The sequence below is a fragment of the Mandrillus leucophaeus genome, unplaced genomic scaffold (assembly GCF_000951045.1).
Source record: "Mandrillus leucophaeus isolate KB7577 unplaced genomic scaffold, Mleu.le_1.0 Scaffold445, whole genome shotgun sequence".
Classification (NCBI taxonomy): Eukaryota; Metazoa; Chordata; class Mammalia; order Primates; family Cercopithecidae; genus Mandrillus; species Mandrillus leucophaeus.
The window spans coordinates 1,460,883-1,478,037 of record NW_012104754.1 but is presented as its reverse complement, the minus strand read 5'-3'; the positions used below and the strand labels follow the sequence as shown (position 1 = coordinate 1,478,037).

Sequence of the window (17,155 nt, the reverse complement as noted above, 5' to 3'; positions counted from 1 at the left end):
GTGTGTGTATTTGGTTTCCTGTTTTAATGTTTGAATAACTTCAGCTTTGGTATATTGTAGAGAATGGGGAAAAAAAAAACCCTAAGTAGAATTTTACCACTAAAAACGGTGCTTTTGTGTGTGTGTGTGTGTGTGTGTGTGTGTGTGGTTTTGACCAATAGTCTCATCTGCCACATATAGTCTGAGTAATTACAGATCAGATTTTAGTTTCTGATATTCGCGTCGTTGATTTCAGGAGGTCCTGGGGTAATTCCTCTAGGACATGTTCACTGCTGAAGCATTACTTCTGCTTGTGTGGGTCGGGGTCCCAGCGTGCATTAATGCTGATGACTAGGGAGATGTATGAGACATCAATGCTGATGGCTAGGGAGATGTAATACACTTTGCAATGTAACAGATATGCATTGTGCTGTATATATGGTCTCATTTCAGCCATCGCCCAAGTGGTTCAGTTCAAAAACATTGAAAAGAAATTTCATGTTTTTGTGTCTCTTCACAGGCATTAAAGAGGATCAAATCCATAATTTCTGGCAACACTGCCCTTTTCCACTTCCCCTTGCAACTTCCTTGTGGACTTGCGAAACTTCACTGTGGACCTGAGGCTCCTACTGTCCTAGAAGTCCCCTTGTGGACTTTCTGGAGATTCTTTTTGCCAAAACTTGCTCCTCTCCCAACACACTCCTTTTTGTTCTTTTTTTAAAATGTAGAATGACTGAATTCGTGGAGGTGAAACTTTTTCTCCCTTCCTGTTTCTCTGAGTCCCAATCACCAAGCCTTCTACAGGCATCCCTCTCCGGGGCAGAGGCGAGAAAGCTGGGCCAGGGACTGCAGAATTCTCCTTGGCAGGCTGGTGGAAGGGGGACCCCTGTGAAGCTTCTCATGTCCACAATTTTATCTCAGTTGTATTTGGGGAAATGAGATTTGATGCTGGAGGTCATCAGAACTGTCATTATGACACTGTTTTGCAAGATGTCTCATTACGGTGTTTTCCTCTTATCGTTTTTTAGTTGTAATTCAGTTATTAGCCCAGGAAGGAGAAATTTTTTAAAATTTTCATTTTAAAGAGTCTTAATTTACTTGCTGTAGCAATATTAATTTAAAGATTTCCTCGGATCCCTAATTCAGAGGCAGGACAGCCAAGTGGTAAAGGAGGCAACTTCTGGCATTATGTCTTTGTTCATTTTCTGTTGTTGTAGCAGAATACCACAGACTGGGTGATTTCTAAGGAAAACAAGTTTATTTCCTGCAGTTCTGCGGACTGGGGAGTCCAAGAGCTCGGCAGGCACCAGATCTGGTGAGGGCCTTCTTGCTGCATTGTAATACGGTGGAGGGCTGCATTGTAATATGATGAGAGGGTATTAGCGCGCAGGTCAGCCACCAGTTCTGTCATGGGGGCGCCATGCTGATGGCCTTATCTAATCCTAATTACTTCTCAAAGGCCCCACCTCCAATCATCATATGAATTTTGTGATTAAGTTTCCAACACATAAAACCAACATGTGGGACTCATTGAAGACACATTCATACCATAGCATATCACATTGCTCTTGTTTTTGAATTCTGGCTCTTCTACTTACTGGCTGAGTCCATTGGGCAATTATTTAATCTTTTCCCCCTCAAAGTTTTCTCTGCAAAATAAGGGTTACTAGAGTAGTAACAATAAAAACGAGAATTCGTGTTTATTGGGTACTTATGATGTGTGTCAGGTATTGTGCAAAGTGCTTTCCCAACATTTCCTTTCAGTCTCACAGCAGCCCTGAGAGGTGGATCCTGCTGTGCCTCCTGTGTTGTGATGCGATGATGATAGTGAGAGTGACCATGCACTGAGCACTCACTGTGCACCAGGCTCTGCTATGTGCTGTCTTCATTCCTAGATTCAGAAACTGAGGCTTAGGGAGGGGAAATCACTTGCCCTGTGCAGGGCCAGCATGGGGACCATGTTGTTAGACTCTAGAGCCTTCTTACTGCCTGCTCCATGGCATGGTCACAGGAGTTAATGAATTAATTCCTGTAAAACACTTAACATAGGGGCTGGCACATAATAAAAGCTTAAATTGTAGCTATTGTAGCTGTTGGTGAAGTCATACTCTTTCCTAGTAAAATACTGTATTTCTTATCCTTTGATGCAGAAGCCCCACTTCTAATGTTATCAGTGAACAGCTCGTATGGATCCTATACATGTCTCTATGGCCATGGCCTGCTTCCGTGTGACTTACAAGTCTTGCAGAGTACCCTCCCATCCACCTCCAGATGGTTCTCTGGTACCCACACCAGCACCTCCATGAATAGGCTCCGTGGCCCTTCTTGGCTGGAATTACTTGACAAAACAATGTGGACACATTGGGTAGAGGGAGACCAGGAGTGCAGGTGTGTGTTCTAGGTTTTTTTTCTGACAGGTTGATCATATCACAATCTCTTGGATTGTAGGTGGGGTTGAGATTTGAGGATAAAGGCATGTGCTAGGAAGAGTATGTGTGAGTGGGGAGAGTCTTGGTCTGTAGCGGATCCTCGTGGAGGGCTGGCAGCTGCAGGAGAGTCCCTGTGCTCAGGAGAGATGGCCCAGCTTCAGGGTCTCACCTCAGATTCTGCAGGGGCTGGTTGGTAACTGCCAAGTAGTAGGTTCCTGGGTTGTAACTGCAGCAGGTTAGATGGAGCCTGCGACAGATGAGAGCATGTGTCCCTGGAGCGGGCAGCAGCCATCCCCACTTCAGTGACTGCAAGCCCTTCACATCCACCCACAAGTGAGCACCACCCTGTGGAAAATAGGCAGATGCTTTCAGACGGCCTTCAGAGAAGAAGAGATACGAACAGCCATTATGTTCAGGAGAACTTTCCTCATAAATGGAGGCTAAAGTGAGAAATCACACCAGTACTGGGGTTTAGGAAAATAAGTGCTCTCATATATGTGATGAGAGTCTGTGGCAGTATCTATCAAAATTGAAAATGTGCACACCCTGTGACCTGGAATTTTATTTTCTTGAAATTATCATTTTAAAAAAGCTACCACAAGAACTGTTAGAAAAGCATATTTGCCGCAGCATTGTTTGTAAAAGTGAGAAACGGGGAACGATCCAAGTGTTTTATCAATAAGGCAGTGTTAGGCTGAGGCGGAAGGATGGCTTGAATCTAAGAGTTTGAGGTTGCAGTGAGCTGTGATCATGCCACTGTTCTCCATGCTCCATCCTGGGCAACAGCACAAGACCCTGTCTCAAAAAAAAGCAATGCTTACATGTAGGACAGTTTATACTGAAATATTATTCATCATTAAAAAGAATAATGTGAATTTATGTGTACTGATATGAAAAGATGTCCACCTTTTATAATGAGAAAAAAACTAAAATCATGTTATAGTCCATTTTTCTCAAAAACGTTTGTACCTACAATAAAAGAAAGTATGTATCACGTGGGTAAAATTCTAGTTCTTCCATGAATTTAAAGCTTCACTAAAAATATTTGCATGTGTCAGAATTTTTAAAGTTGAAAAATCAAGCTGAATTAATAAAAATCTAAATTATAGATGTAAAGGCAATATAGCATTACATTTTTAAGCTTTCATAAAAAGTTTTACTAAATGTCTAGGTGGGAATAAATATATAATGATTTGAATAGCTAATTAACTGTTCTGAAAAGATAAGCACTTGTTTTTGAAAATATCCTTTTAAGTAATTGTAAATGTATCTTTAAAATTTGCTAGTGTTGGCCGGGTGTGGTGGCTCACGCCTGTAATTCCAGTACTTTGGAAGGCTGAGGCAGGTGGATCACGAGGTCAGGAGATTGAGACCATCCTAGCTAACAGTGAAACCCTGTCTCTACTGAAAATACAAAAAAAATTAGCCGAGTGTGGTGGCGGGTGCCTGTAGTCCCAGCTACTCGGGAGGCTGAGGCAGGAGAATGGCATGAACCCGGGAGGTGGAGCTTGCAGTGAGCTGAGATCGCGCCACTACACTCCAGCCTGGGCAACAGAGCAAGACTCCATCTCAAAAAAAAATTTGCTAGTGTTGGCCGGGCGCGGTTGGTCACGCCTATAATCCCAACACTTTGGGAGGCTGAGGGGGCGGATCGCCTGCAGTCAGGAGCTGGAGACCAGCCTGACCAACATGGAGAAACTCTGTCTCTACTAAAAATACAAAATTAGCTGGGCATGGTGGCACATGCCTGTAATCCCAGCTACCCAGGAGGCTGACAGGAGAGTCACTTGAACCCGGGAGGCGGAGGTTATGGTGAGCCGAGATCACACCACTGCACTCTAGCCTGGGCAAGAAGAGTGAAACTACATTTCAAAAAAAAAAAAAAAAAATTGCTATGCTAGTGTTTTTTTCTTTATTTGCTGGCAGATTATTTCTTTATAAGTGTAAATATCACATCAAATATACAGATGATAAAATATGCCAGAATTTTAGATTCTACATTGATGAGTCTTTTACTATAGTTAAGCACTGGAATTTTACTAAATTATGTACTGTGGAGGAAATTATTTTGCAGCGAACCCCAGAGGTTTGGTCATTATTCAAAGTCCTCTTTCTCATTTGTACTTCAGCATTTTATGTGCTCAAACATAGTATAATTAGGAATCTACTGAACATAGCAAAATATTACAAGTGCACTGTTTGAACTCTCTAGGCCTGTTTTCTCTCTTGTCAAATCAGGAATGACGGTGTGTATCTTATGCAGCATCACAAATAGATCTCATGACTCCTTTTAAGTGGTCTACTTTCTGGAAATGATATCTATGTGCCTGCTGTCTGAGTTACTTGCTCTGTGCTGCTTAAGTAATGCCATATGTTATGGCCTGTAATGGTTCAAACATATAAACGGGCAGAAGTGGATATTGGAGGCTGATAGGGTTTGGCTCTGTTTCTCCCCAAATCTCATCTTGAATTATAGTTCCTATAATCCCTAAGTGTCATGGGAGGGACCCAGTGGGAGGTAATTGAATCATGGGAGTGGTTACCCTCATGCTGTTCTCATGATAGTGAGTTCTCACGAGATCTGATGGGTTTTGTAAGGGGCTTTCCCCGCTTTTTGCTTGGCACTTCTTCCTGCTGCCATGTGAAGAAGGATGTGTTTGCTTCCCCTTCCACCATGATTGTAAGTTTCCTGAGACCTCCTCAGCCATGCTGAACTGTGAGTCAATTAAACTTCTTTCCTTTATAAATTACCCAGTCTCAGGTACATCTTTATTAGCAGCATGAGAATGGACTAATACAGAGGTGTCTCTGGAGGCATCTCTAGATGTCACCTGGTTTGACCGCCTTCAGTGTACTTGGGTCTGAATTGAACCCCTGTAATTGTTCATGGGATTCAGTTCAGACATTCAGCAAGAACCAAGTGTGTGGCAGCCATTGTGCTAGTGCTTAAAAATTTTGTTTCACCTTTCCCTAGCAGAGTCAGTGTTTTCACACTCATTGTACAGCCAAGCAAATTCAAAAGAGGAGTTATGTTGCCATAGTCGCACATCTAAATAAAGTCGTAGAGGCAGGTTTTGAGTCTGAGAGATTCTGAAGCCCATCATACTCTTTATGTTTATTCTTCTTAATTTTGTGGAACAAAGATGTTTTTTATATAAGATGCTGATTATGGGAGAACCAGGCATTTCTTTAATTTTTGGATTCAATTTTTAAATACTTTAAAAAATATTTACGTAAATCAGTGATAGATACTTTGCAGGTAAAATTATGCAATCTCTCTCTGCATTTTTTTTCTCTTAAAGCAAACTTGTGTAATTGTGATGTGCCTTTTTTTTTTTGTAATTTTCATAGGAAGTGACCAAGTTCACTACTGGACGCTAGCTACAAGCCAAGCCTTAGACACTGTCTGGAGAATGGCAAAAGGCTTTGTGATGTTGGCAGTTTCATTTCTGATGGCTGCCGTCTGCTACTTCAGGAGGCTACATTTATATTCAGGGCACAAGCTGAAATGGTAGGTCACTGTATCATCCTTAAATTTCAAATATATCCTTACTATTCAAAGCAGAATTCTGATATTATTGTTCTCTTTATCTTTCAGGTGGATTGGATATCTGCAGAGAAAATTCAAAAGTAATTATTTTCATTCATATATTTATTTTTAAGGTGCAGAGAGGGTTCGAGAAGGGAGAAGAAAGGGAAAATTAACAGCTTTTTATTTTTTATTTGGTCCAGGGAACCTCAGTGTGGAGGCAGAGGTTGATTTACTCAGTTATTGTGCAAGAGAATGGAAAGGAGAGACACCCCGTACCAAACTGATGAGGAAGGTGTGTCTGTTTTTAGAGGGTATGGGAGAAACAGAATTTGTCTGCCAAAATCAGGAAACAAACATTCCCTTCTGCTTTACTAAATCCAGAGATCCATCAGTACCAAAATGTGAATCAAGTAACAACTGTGGCTCTAACTCAAAAGCCAAATGGCTGCTAGACCTTGGCTTTGGGCTTTTACCTGGAGCTCGTGCCCTCAAGGACAGGTCGTTGAGGTCTGTAATTCCAGGAAACTCAGGCCTTGTGCCTTTTCAGCGCCCTCCTGGCCAGGCCTATTAAACATCCGCATGTGCAGTGGCGACTGTCTTTGAAAAGATCAGGCACGCTGATGTAAAATATTTTGAGGATTTTTAGAATTTTCATTGGACCAATCTTCATAAATATCCCCAGCAGTGCTGCCCAATCTTGCCACTAGCAAAAGCAAAAAAGGGTGGAGGCAGTACATATAAATATTTAGCGTGGTCCTAAAAGTATACAGAGTTTTTCACTGTGCTTAGGTCGCATCCATTATCTGCCCAAGGTGACCTTCCCCAGCTCTGCTTCCAGGATTTATCATCTAAAATACACCTGTACAAATGAGAGTCACTTTAAAAGTACATGCAGTCATATTCATAATTTATCATTGTTTCTGTTGTCCGCTTTAGTTGGGAGGAACACCTCACTGAAAATACAGTGAATTCACTTTCTTTATTTTCTTGTCTGGTGGAATTAATAAACAACTTTCTCTTTTTATGCTATTAGGCTTATGAGGAGCTATTTTGGCGGCATCGTATTAAATGTGTTCGACAAGTAAAGAGAGATAACTATGATGCTCTCAGATCAGTGTTATTTCAGATATTCAGCCAGGGCATCTCTTTTCCATCATGGATGAAAGAAAAGGACATTGTTAAGGTATGTCTTCCCGCTGGAAATGTGGGAAATGTCATATTGACAATAACTGCAACTCAGGGGTTCCTAGTCTTTGGGGGCTTTGTATGCGGACGACCATGAGATTGAAAGGATTTTTTTTTTTTTTTGAGACAAGGTCTCACTGTCACTCAGGCTTGAGTGCAGTGGGGTGATCATGGCTCAGTGCAGCCTTGACCTCCTTGGCTCAAGTGATTCTCCCATCTCAGCCTCCTAAGTAGCTGGGACCACAGGTGCATGCCACCTTGCCTATCTAATGTTTGTATTTTTTTGTAGAGACAAGGTTCTGTCATGTTGCCCAGGTTGGTCTTGAACTTCTGGGCTCAAGTGGTCTGCCCACTTCCACCTCCCAGAGTGCTGGGATTATAGGTGTGAGCCATCATGTCTGGCCAGAGGAATTTTAAGAGGCCATTTAATCCAGTCCTCTGTCTCTCATGTCAGTTGCAAATAAACCATCTCAGAAGATAGTCATTCTCTGCATTTGTTTTTAATGCCGCCATCTTTTCTTAAGGGGCATCTATTCTAAGTCAGGTGATCAAGCAAAATTCACTTTTTTACTCTACAGTTAATGTTAGTTTTAATAAATGCATAGTTTGTGACCACCCCAAAGATTCTCTTGTATACTTTGGTAGTCCGTCCTCCTCCTACCCGAGCCCCTGGAAACCACTGATCTATTTTCTGTCCCTATAGTTTTGCCTTTTCCAGAACGTCATATAAATGGAATCATTCAGTATGTAGCTTTTTGAATCTGGTTTCTTTCACTTAGCATAATGCATTTCCAATTCATCCATGAATGTGTCCGTGAATTTGTAGTTCATCCTTTTTTATTGCTGAGTGGTATTCCTTTACATGAATGTACTATAGTTTATCCATTCACCAGTTGAAGGACATCTGGATTGTTTTCAGTTTGGGGCAACTATAAATAAAGCAGTTATAAATAGTCTCATACAGGATTTTGTATGAAAAATAGGTTTCATATTGAGGGAGTAAATACCCAGGAGTGAGACCACCTGCTTGTATGTGGGTTGCATGTTTAATTTCATAAGAAACTGCCAAGCTGCTTTCCAAAGTGGCCCAGCCATTTTGCATTCCCACCAACAATGTATAAGCAATGTTTCAGTTTTTCCACATTCTCACCAGCATTTGATGTCAAGTTTTTGTTTTTTAGCCATTCTAATAGGTGTGAATTGGTATCATTGTGCTTTTGGTGTGTCTTCCCCAATGAGTAATGATGTTGAGCATTTTTCATGTGCTTATTTGTCATCCTTATTATCTTCTTGGAGAAATGTCTATTCAAATCTTTTGCCCATTTTTAATTTTTTTTTATTATTGAGTCTTGAGAGTTCTTTATATATTCTGAATACAGTGCTTTATTGGATATATGATTTATAGATATTTTCTCCAGTCTGTGGCTTATTTTCTGATTTTCTTAACAATGTAAAGCAGTACATTCTTGATAAATAACCTGAGTTTTTATTTTAAATGCAGTATGTCTAATATAGGAACTACATTTAAGGATAGAGGAGCAAAGAAATATAAAGTGTGTGTGTGTGTAAGTGTGTTCAGTTTTCTTAATATCTTTTATTTACACTTGTTTCTGTTAGTTCCATTTCATCTAGCAAATGCTTGTCAAATATATGCAATGTGCTAGCCCGGTTGCTAATTGCTGAGGATAAAAATATAAAAATACAACAGACGCCAGGTGCTGTGACTTATGCCTTTAATCCCAGCACTTTGGGAGGCCAAGTTGGGAGTATCTCTGGAGCCCAGTAGTTTAAGACCAGCGTGGACAACAGAGCGAGACTCTATATGGTCAAAAAATTAAAAAGTCTAGCATGACATGGTGGTACATGCCTATGGTCATGTTACTTGGGAGACTGTGATGGGAGGATTGCTTGACCTTAGGAGTTTGAGGTTATACTGAGCTATGATTGCACCGCTGTACTCCAGCCTGGGTGATAGAGTGTGTATTAGTCTGTTTTCATGCTGCTGATAAAGACAATCAAGATGAGATTTGGGTGGGGACACAGCCAAACCATACTCTTCCACCTCTGGCCCCTCCCAAATCTCACGTCTTCGTGTTTCAAAACCAGTCATGCCTTCCCAGCAGTCCCCAAAGTCTTAACTCATTTCAGCATTAACTCAAAAGTTCACAGTCCAAAGTCTCATCCAAAACAAGGCAAGTCCCTTCCACCTATGAGCCTGTAATCAAAAGCAGTTTAGTTACTTTCTAGATACAGTGGGGATACTAGGTAAATACAGCCATTCCAAATGGGAGAAATTGGCCAAAACAAAGGGACTACAGGCCATGCAAGTCCAAAATCCAGCAGGGCAGTCAAATTTTAAAGCTCCAAAATGGCCTCCTTTGATTCCATGTCTCATATCCAGGTCACACCAATGCAAGAGGTGGGTTCCCATGGTCTTGGGCAGCTCCGTCCCTGTGGCTTTGCAGGGTACATCCTCCCTCCTGGCTGCTTTCACGGGCTGGTGTTGAGTGCCTGTGGCTTTTCCAGGTGCACGCTGCAAGGTTTTGGTGGATCTACCATTCCAGGGTCTAGGGGGCGGTGGTCCTCTTCTCACAGTTCCACTAGGCAGCACCCCAGTGGGGACTCTGTGTGGGGGCACCCACCCCACATTTCCCTTTCACACTGCCCTAGCAGAGGTTCTTTGTGAGTGCCCTGCCCCTGCAGCAAACTTCTGCCTGGACATCAAGGCATTTCTATACCTCCTCTGAAACCTGGGTGGAGGTTCCCAACCCTCAATTCTTGACTTGTGTGTACCCACAGATCCAACACCATGTGGAAGTTGCCAAGGCTTGGGGCTTGCACCCTCTGAAGGCATGGCCCTACCTATACCTTGCTTGGCCCCTTTTAGTCATGGCTGGAGTGGCTGGGATGCAGGGTACCAAGTCCCCAGACTGTACACGGCAGAGGGACCCAGGGCCTGGCCCATGGAACTGTTTTTTCCTCCTAGGTCTCTGGGCCTGTAATGGCAGCGGGGCGGTGGTTGCTGTAAAGGTTCTGACATGTTCTGGAGACATTTTACTCGTTGTCTTGGTGATTAACATTTGGCTCCTCATTACTTATGCAGATATCTGCAGACAGCTTGAATTTCTCCTCAGAAAATGAGATTTTCTTTCCTATTGCATTGTCAGGCTGCAAATTTTCTGAACTTTTATGCTCTGTTTCTCTTTCAAAACTGAATGCCTTTAACAGCATCCAAGTCACTCCTGAATGCTTTGCTGCTTAGAAATTTCTTCCACCAGATACTCTAAATCATCTCTCTCAAGTTCAGAGTTCCATAAATCTCTGGGGCAGGGGCAAAATGCCACCAGTCCCTTCACTAAAACATAACAAGAGGCATCATTGCTCCAGTTTCCAAGTTCCTCATCTCCACCTGAGATTACCTCAGTCTGGATTTCATTATCCATATTATTATCAGCATTTTGGTCAAAGCCGTTCAGCAAGTCTCCAGGGAGTTCCAGACTTTTCCACATTTTCCTGTCCTCTTCTGAGCACTCCAAGTTGTTCCAACCTCTGCTTGTTATCCAATTCCAAAGTTACTTTCACATTTTCTGGTATCTTTTCAGCAGCACCCCAGTCCTGGTATCAGTTTAATGTATTAGTCTGTTTTCACGCAGCTGATAAAGACATACCTGAGACTGAATAATTTACAAAAGAAAGAGGTTTAATTGGACTTAGGGACAGTTCCATGTGTCTGGGGAAGCCTCACAATCATGGCAGAAGTCAAAGGAGCAAGTCACATTTTATGTGGATGGTGGCAGGCAAAAAGAGAGAGCTGGTGCATGGGAACTCCTCTTTTTAAAACCATCAGATCTTGTGAGACTTACTATCATGAGACCAGCACAGGAGAAAGACTTGCCCCCATGATTCAATTACCTCCCACCAGGTCCCTCCCATAACACATGGGAATTCAAGATGAGATTTGGGTGGGGACACAGTCAAACCATATTAAGTGAGACCTTGTCTTTAAAAAAGAAAACAAAACAAACCAACAACAACGGAGATTCCCAGGCTCAACAAACTGAGTAGGGTGGAAAAATGTATTGGATACCTATGATGGATTAGATTCTTACATTCACCATAATCTTATTTAATCCTAACAAGAGTCCTATAAAATGCACAGTATTATTGGTATGTTGCAATGGAGGATGAGGCTACAAAGTTAAATAATGCATGCTGGTTAAGTAATCTCTCAGCTGGTGAGTGACAGCCAGGTTTGAACCACAGAGTGCATCATTCTAAAATCCACCTGTTCCCTGATGTAATATACTGCCCTAATATCATTTGATTAAAAATAATTTCTAAAGGGCTACATATAGTAAGTTTGGTAAATATTTCATCAAAAAAAATTGTTTCTATGGACACAATTCTATGTTTTTGTCACTTGTGAAATTGTAAGAATATGATGTAAAAATAACCTAAGGCACAAATCTAAAAGAAGGCAATATACTTACCTTTGCTATAGTCTTTTAAAATAAAGATTGCTAAATGAGGTAAGATTAGGCCAGGTGCTGTGGCTCACACCTGTAATCCCAGCACTTTGGGAGGCCAAGGCGGGCAGATAGCTTGAGGTCAGGAGTTCGAGACCAGCCTGATCAACATGGTGCAACCCCGTCTCTACTAAAAATGCAAAAAATTAGCTGGGCGTGGTGGCTCATGCCTATAGTCCTAGCTACTCAGGAGGCTGAGGCAGGAGAATTGCTTGAACCTGGGAGGTGGAGGTTGCAGTGAGCCAAGATCATGCCACTGCACTTCAACCTGGGCAACAGAGTGAGATTCCATCTTGAAAAAAAAAAAAAAAAAAGAGAGAGATAAGGTTGTGTGCTGTGCTATACACCAAATTGTGTGTAATAAACGTTCATATGCTAATCATAGTTGGCATCTACTTCCTTTTCAAGCTTCCTGAAAAACTGCTGTTTTCACAAGGTTGTAATTGGATTCAGCAATACAGTTTTGGTCCTGAGAAGTATACAGGTTCGAATGTGTTCGGAAAATTACGGAAATGTGTGGAATTACTGAAAACACAGGTGAGTGTTTGCGGGGGAAATAAACAAAAAGACTAGGAATAAAAGCACATATCCCAGGTAGAGCCAGTTTTTTCTGATGTCAGGGACATTGTTTTATGTTAGGAAAGTAAGAAGTGCAAGCAGAAATGCTTCTAGTAACTGATGATTTCCCTCCTTATTCTTCCTTCTCTTTTAAGAAGTGAATGAGAGCAACACTGTTCTACATGATAATTAGGCCCTATAGGGTCGGGGGCTTCTATGGGCCAGCCTGCAAACCTTACCAATCATGTACCCTTGTTTCCCTAGAAAAATGTGGTGTAAGTTCCAGGCAGGGTGCTCAGAAATGCTCTTCTGGAATGTACTCCATTCATAACTTGGTAATGGCACAGACGTAATAATTTGACTAAGACTTCTTCCTGTCTTTCAATAATGACACAGATTTTGGATGATCGAAATGAATCCTGAGCCTACCGCTAGCTGGGTTACGTTGGGAAATAACCTTTCTGGTCCATAGTTTTCTTATGTATTAAAGAGATACATCAGTAGTGTGTGTCCTGTACCATTATTGTGAGGATTCAATGACTTAATACACAGAGTGTTTTAAACTGCACAGAATACACAGTGAATGTTAAAGCCCGCTAGCACTATTCTCTGGAATATCCTTTGTATAACCTGTCCGTCCTAAGCAGTTTTGGAAAACTGACTTGCTTTGTATTTTTACCTAGTAGGTGATACTTTTTGAAAAAAATATTTTATCTAAACCAATTTCTTATTGTAAACGTTTTGTGGTCAGCTTAGGCTTCTGTAACAAAATACCATAAATTGGGTGGCTTAAACCATAAACATTGATTTTTCACAGTTCTGGAGATTGGAAGTCAGAGATCAGGGTGCCAGCACGGTGGGGTTTTTGGTGAAGGCCCTCTTCCTGTTTTATAGACAGCTGTCTTCTTGGTGTGTCTTCACATAGTGGAAGGAGAACTAGCTAGCTCTCTGGCTTCTTCTTGTAATAGTACCAAGTCCATTCATGAGGGCTCCACCGTCGGGACCTAATCACCTCCCAAATACACACCCTCTAATACCATCACCTTGGGATTAGGGTTTCAACATAGGAAGTTGGGGGAGACATGTTCAGTCTATTGCAGTATACTTTTATGGTTAAAAAAGATCAAATAGTGCCAAAAGATACAAAGTGAAGAGTTAAAGTTCCACTTTTTTCTGTTAGTCTTTGGTTTATTTTATAAATACGTTAAAAGTTTTGGAATGGTGTATGTCTTCACCTTTATCCTTCTGAATTTCACTTTTACATCTATGTTTTTAGTGGACTGAATTTAATGGAATTAGAGATTATCACAAAAGAGGAAGTATGTGCAACACCCTTTTTTCGGATGCCATTCTGGAATATAAACTTTATGAAGCTTTAAAGTTCATCATGTTGTATCAAGTCACTGAAGTTTATGAACAAATGAAGACTAAAAAGGTCATTCCCAGTCTTTTTAGACTCCTGTTTTCCAGGGAGACATCCTCTGATCCTTTGAGCTTCATGATGAATCACCTGAATTCTGTAGGTGACACATGTGGACTAGAGCAGGTAACCGGGGAGGAATAACTGCTGGTATTTGATTAAGGATGCTGTGGCACTATTTGAACACAGAGGTGTCTGGGGTTGACTTTTCAGTGGTGATATAAGCAACTGCACAGAGGTGGTTGGTTGATATTATCACCCCTCATATGAGGAAAAGAAGACTAATATATTCATTTCTCTGTGTTGGCTGCTTTGTGTCTCCTCAGACCTATGGCCAGAGAACACCAATCCTGGGGGCCTTTCTGACTGCTCACACTGCTTCCCAGATGCTAACAGGTTCTCACATAGGCGTTCACCAGGAAAAAGTCCAGTTGGAAAATGAGATAGTTTTGGGAAAGCTATTTGGTTACCTATTGCAGATAAATAGAAATTAATTGAAACTTTCTAAAGCCAGAAAATGCTTTTATCCCTCTAGACAAGAGTTTCTTTTTTGTTTTGCTTTCCTAGAGGGTGAACAAAATTATCTGACATTTTTAAACAAATGGATATAAAATGATATATAACTGATTGGAAAATAATGTTGTTTTTATCGTGAGTGTTCTTTTATTTTTTCACTAATTTTTTTTCAAGTAGCTTTTTCCTGTGATTTTTACATGCTAGTCTACAGAGTTGTTCCTATGCTCGTTCCCCTTCCTTCCACACAATGAGCGTTTGTTCTGAACTCTGTGCCCACTCAGTGGTGTATGGGCAGGTCTGTCAACAAGCAGATGATTTCATAAACCGCAGAGGAACACTTCCCCCCACCATGTTGGGAGGCAGGAATTTGCAAGTGTGTATCTGTGACCTGTCTTTCATCTCATCCACAGATCGATATGTTTATACTTGGATACTCCCTTGAAGTAAAGATAAAAGTGTTCAGACTGTTCAAGTTTAACTCCAGAGACTTTGAAGTCTGCTACCCAGAGGAGCCTCTCAGGGACTGGCCGGAGATCTCCCTGCTGACTGAGAACGACCGCCACTACCACATTCCAGTCTTTTAAGTCCGCTGGGGGCCGAACAGCGGTGCTCACCAGTGACAGTGGTCACAGTTGCAAGTAAAGTATCTCTCTGAAACCAAAGCTAGCATTTCAGCATGGAAGGAATTAGGACCTTTTCTCCAGGATTACAGGTACACTGGATACAGCCATGCATGGATGGTTTTCCTTTATTTTTCAGTGATTTCCTCTGAAGCAGCTGCACTGATATATTTGGGTGTTAGTGGCTTGACTTTGTCCATAAGGTGCGTGGCCACTTCACATGATGGCGAGCCTTTAAGAGCACAAAGAAGTTTAATATGGACAACAACAGCAAAAAGCAAGAAGAAAACAAGTAGGGAAAAACGGCTAACCTGGAGAGAAAGAATTTCTTTAACCTTTATGTTCTTCATTAAAAATCTTATCTTGGACTGATTTGGGGGATTTTTAGAAACATGGCCTTATTTTATAAGCATGACTTTCCCAGGAATCTTTGTTATATTTTAATTTTTGATAACCATTTGATTAAGTGTATGTATGTATATATACATATGTATGTTTATATACATACATGTATCTATGTATAGTTTTGTATATACATATATACACATAGACATACAGAGAAATAACCACTACTTTGTAATGCTGTACAGTTTGTTTTATATTTCTTTACTTTTTTTGTTACTATTTTATCTGGCCAGCTTAATAGTTTTATTTAGATTTTAAAAATTCTGTAGATTAAAGCAAATGACAGTTATCGAACTATCACAAAAATATTAAACTGTGGTACATTTAATGTGTATTTAATGTGTGGAATCTCATTATGGTAGGCAGAATATTGCCCCATGCTCCCCAAAGATATCTGTGTCTGAATCCTCAGAGCCTGTGAAGGGCTAAATGGGTTAAATGGGAAAGGAGAATTAGGGTTGCAGGTGTAACTGAGATGCTAATCCACTGATGGATTTTGAAATAGGGAGATTTTTCTGGGTTCTCCAGGTGGGCCCAGTGTAATCAGAATGGTCCTTAAAAGTGAAAGAGGGAATTGGAGGAGTGTCAGAGTCAGAGGGAAATGTGAAATATGGAAGAACAGTTAGAGAGAGAGGTCCCATTGCTGGCTTCGAAGATGGAGGAAGGGTCCATAAGCCAGGGAGTGCAGGCAGCCTGTAGAATTGAGACTGGAAAGGAAACAGAAACTTCCCCATAGCCTCCAGAAGGAGCACAGCCCTGCCAACACCTTGATTTTAGCCCAGTGAAGCCTGTGTTGGACCTCTAATCTGCCGAACTGTAAGATAATAGATTTGTGTTTAAGCCACTAAGTTTGTAACATGTTATAGCAACAGAAAACTAGTATTCTCAGGCTAGTTTTTGGTCATCTTTATTTTGGAAATACTTTTCTAGTTTAATTTGATAATTTTTATTTTGGAGGTACTTTGCTAGTCTGTTTTGAGTTTCAGTACATAAGAATAATTTTTAAAATTTTGCTAATTATATTTTACTTCAAAGTCACAAATCCCTTTCTAAGAATGACTTACTTCACGAGATATTTAGCACTAACATTTTCCCAGATGTTCATATTATTTCTGCCATAAATTAAAAGGGAGTGTGTTAAATGCTGTCATGTCTGAAGTTAACATTCATACTCTTTTGCAATGGGGATGATCCATCGTGTGTACTACATGAATCATGTCTGATGGTAGCTTGTTCCCACTGTCATTTTGTTTTCTGGTTGAAGATTAATGTGCTTAGCCACACATACAAGAGTTCTTCATTGACCTCTACAGTCCCTGCCTGTTTGGAAACATCTATGGTTTTGCATAAACCCTGTCATTTAACTGACAGTGTTAGAAGATTTCCCCCTGATGTGTTACTGTAACCAAGAAAGCATGAACGCTGCCCTTTCTGGTGACAGCCTGCCATGGGCTGCTGTGGCTGATACTTATAGAATTGTTGCTCCGAAGTTTTGGCTCCACTTGAGCTGTCCAGGAGCCTACCTGGCATTTGTGTATTACCACTCACCTTGGATCTCCTTACCAATGTAATTATTTCCACATCAATCCAGGACTGAAAGGAAAAATTTTTTCACCAGGATTGGCAGCCTGTAGCTCTGTGACCTCAGTCAGCCCATCATGTTGTGGTGTGGTGGAGGGGGGCAAGAATTCTTTAGAGAACCAAGTTGTGAAAAAGATTTCAATCTAGTGAAAGTAAAAAGTCAGAGGACATTTAGATAGCTGCTGTATTTTGGGAAGATATCAAAACAGGTTCTTAGGGAGGAGGTATGAGGTGTTGTTTTGTTTTGTTTGTTTTTATTCAGTTGTATAATGAATATAACAAATTAAGTAGCCAGAAGGAGCTGCATATAAATCAGCACCACTTTTAAATGTCAACAATAAATTTGAGGTGAGCTTCCTGTGTGATGCCAACATTTAAATGTCTTTCTAACCTTATATGTTTCA

General features: G+C 41.0%; 1 protein-coding gene across 1 annotated transcript in view; it reads left to right on the top strand.

Moving 5' to 3' along the window:
• The window catches only part of FAM105A (family with sequence similarity 105, member A), a 29,303-nt gene extending 13,799 nt beyond the window's left edge, over positions 1-15,504 (top strand). The window contains exons 2-8 of the mRNA XM_011994187.1: positions 5,760-5,919; positions 6,007-6,038; positions 6,141-6,232; positions 6,974-7,123; positions 12,060-12,188; positions 13,486-13,755; positions 14,556-15,504. Of these exons, the coding sequence (XP_011849577.1) occupies positions 5,760-5,919; positions 6,007-6,038; positions 6,141-6,232; positions 6,974-7,123; positions 12,060-12,188; positions 13,486-13,755; positions 14,556-14,729 (1,007 nt within the window). The 3' untranslated portion in view covers positions 14,730-15,504. The remainder of the gene's footprint in view (positions 1-5,759; positions 5,920-6,006; positions 6,039-6,140; positions 6,233-6,973; positions 7,124-12,059; positions 12,189-13,485; positions 13,756-14,555) is intronic.
• The last annotated feature ends 1,651 nt before the right edge of the window (positions 15,505-17,155 follow it).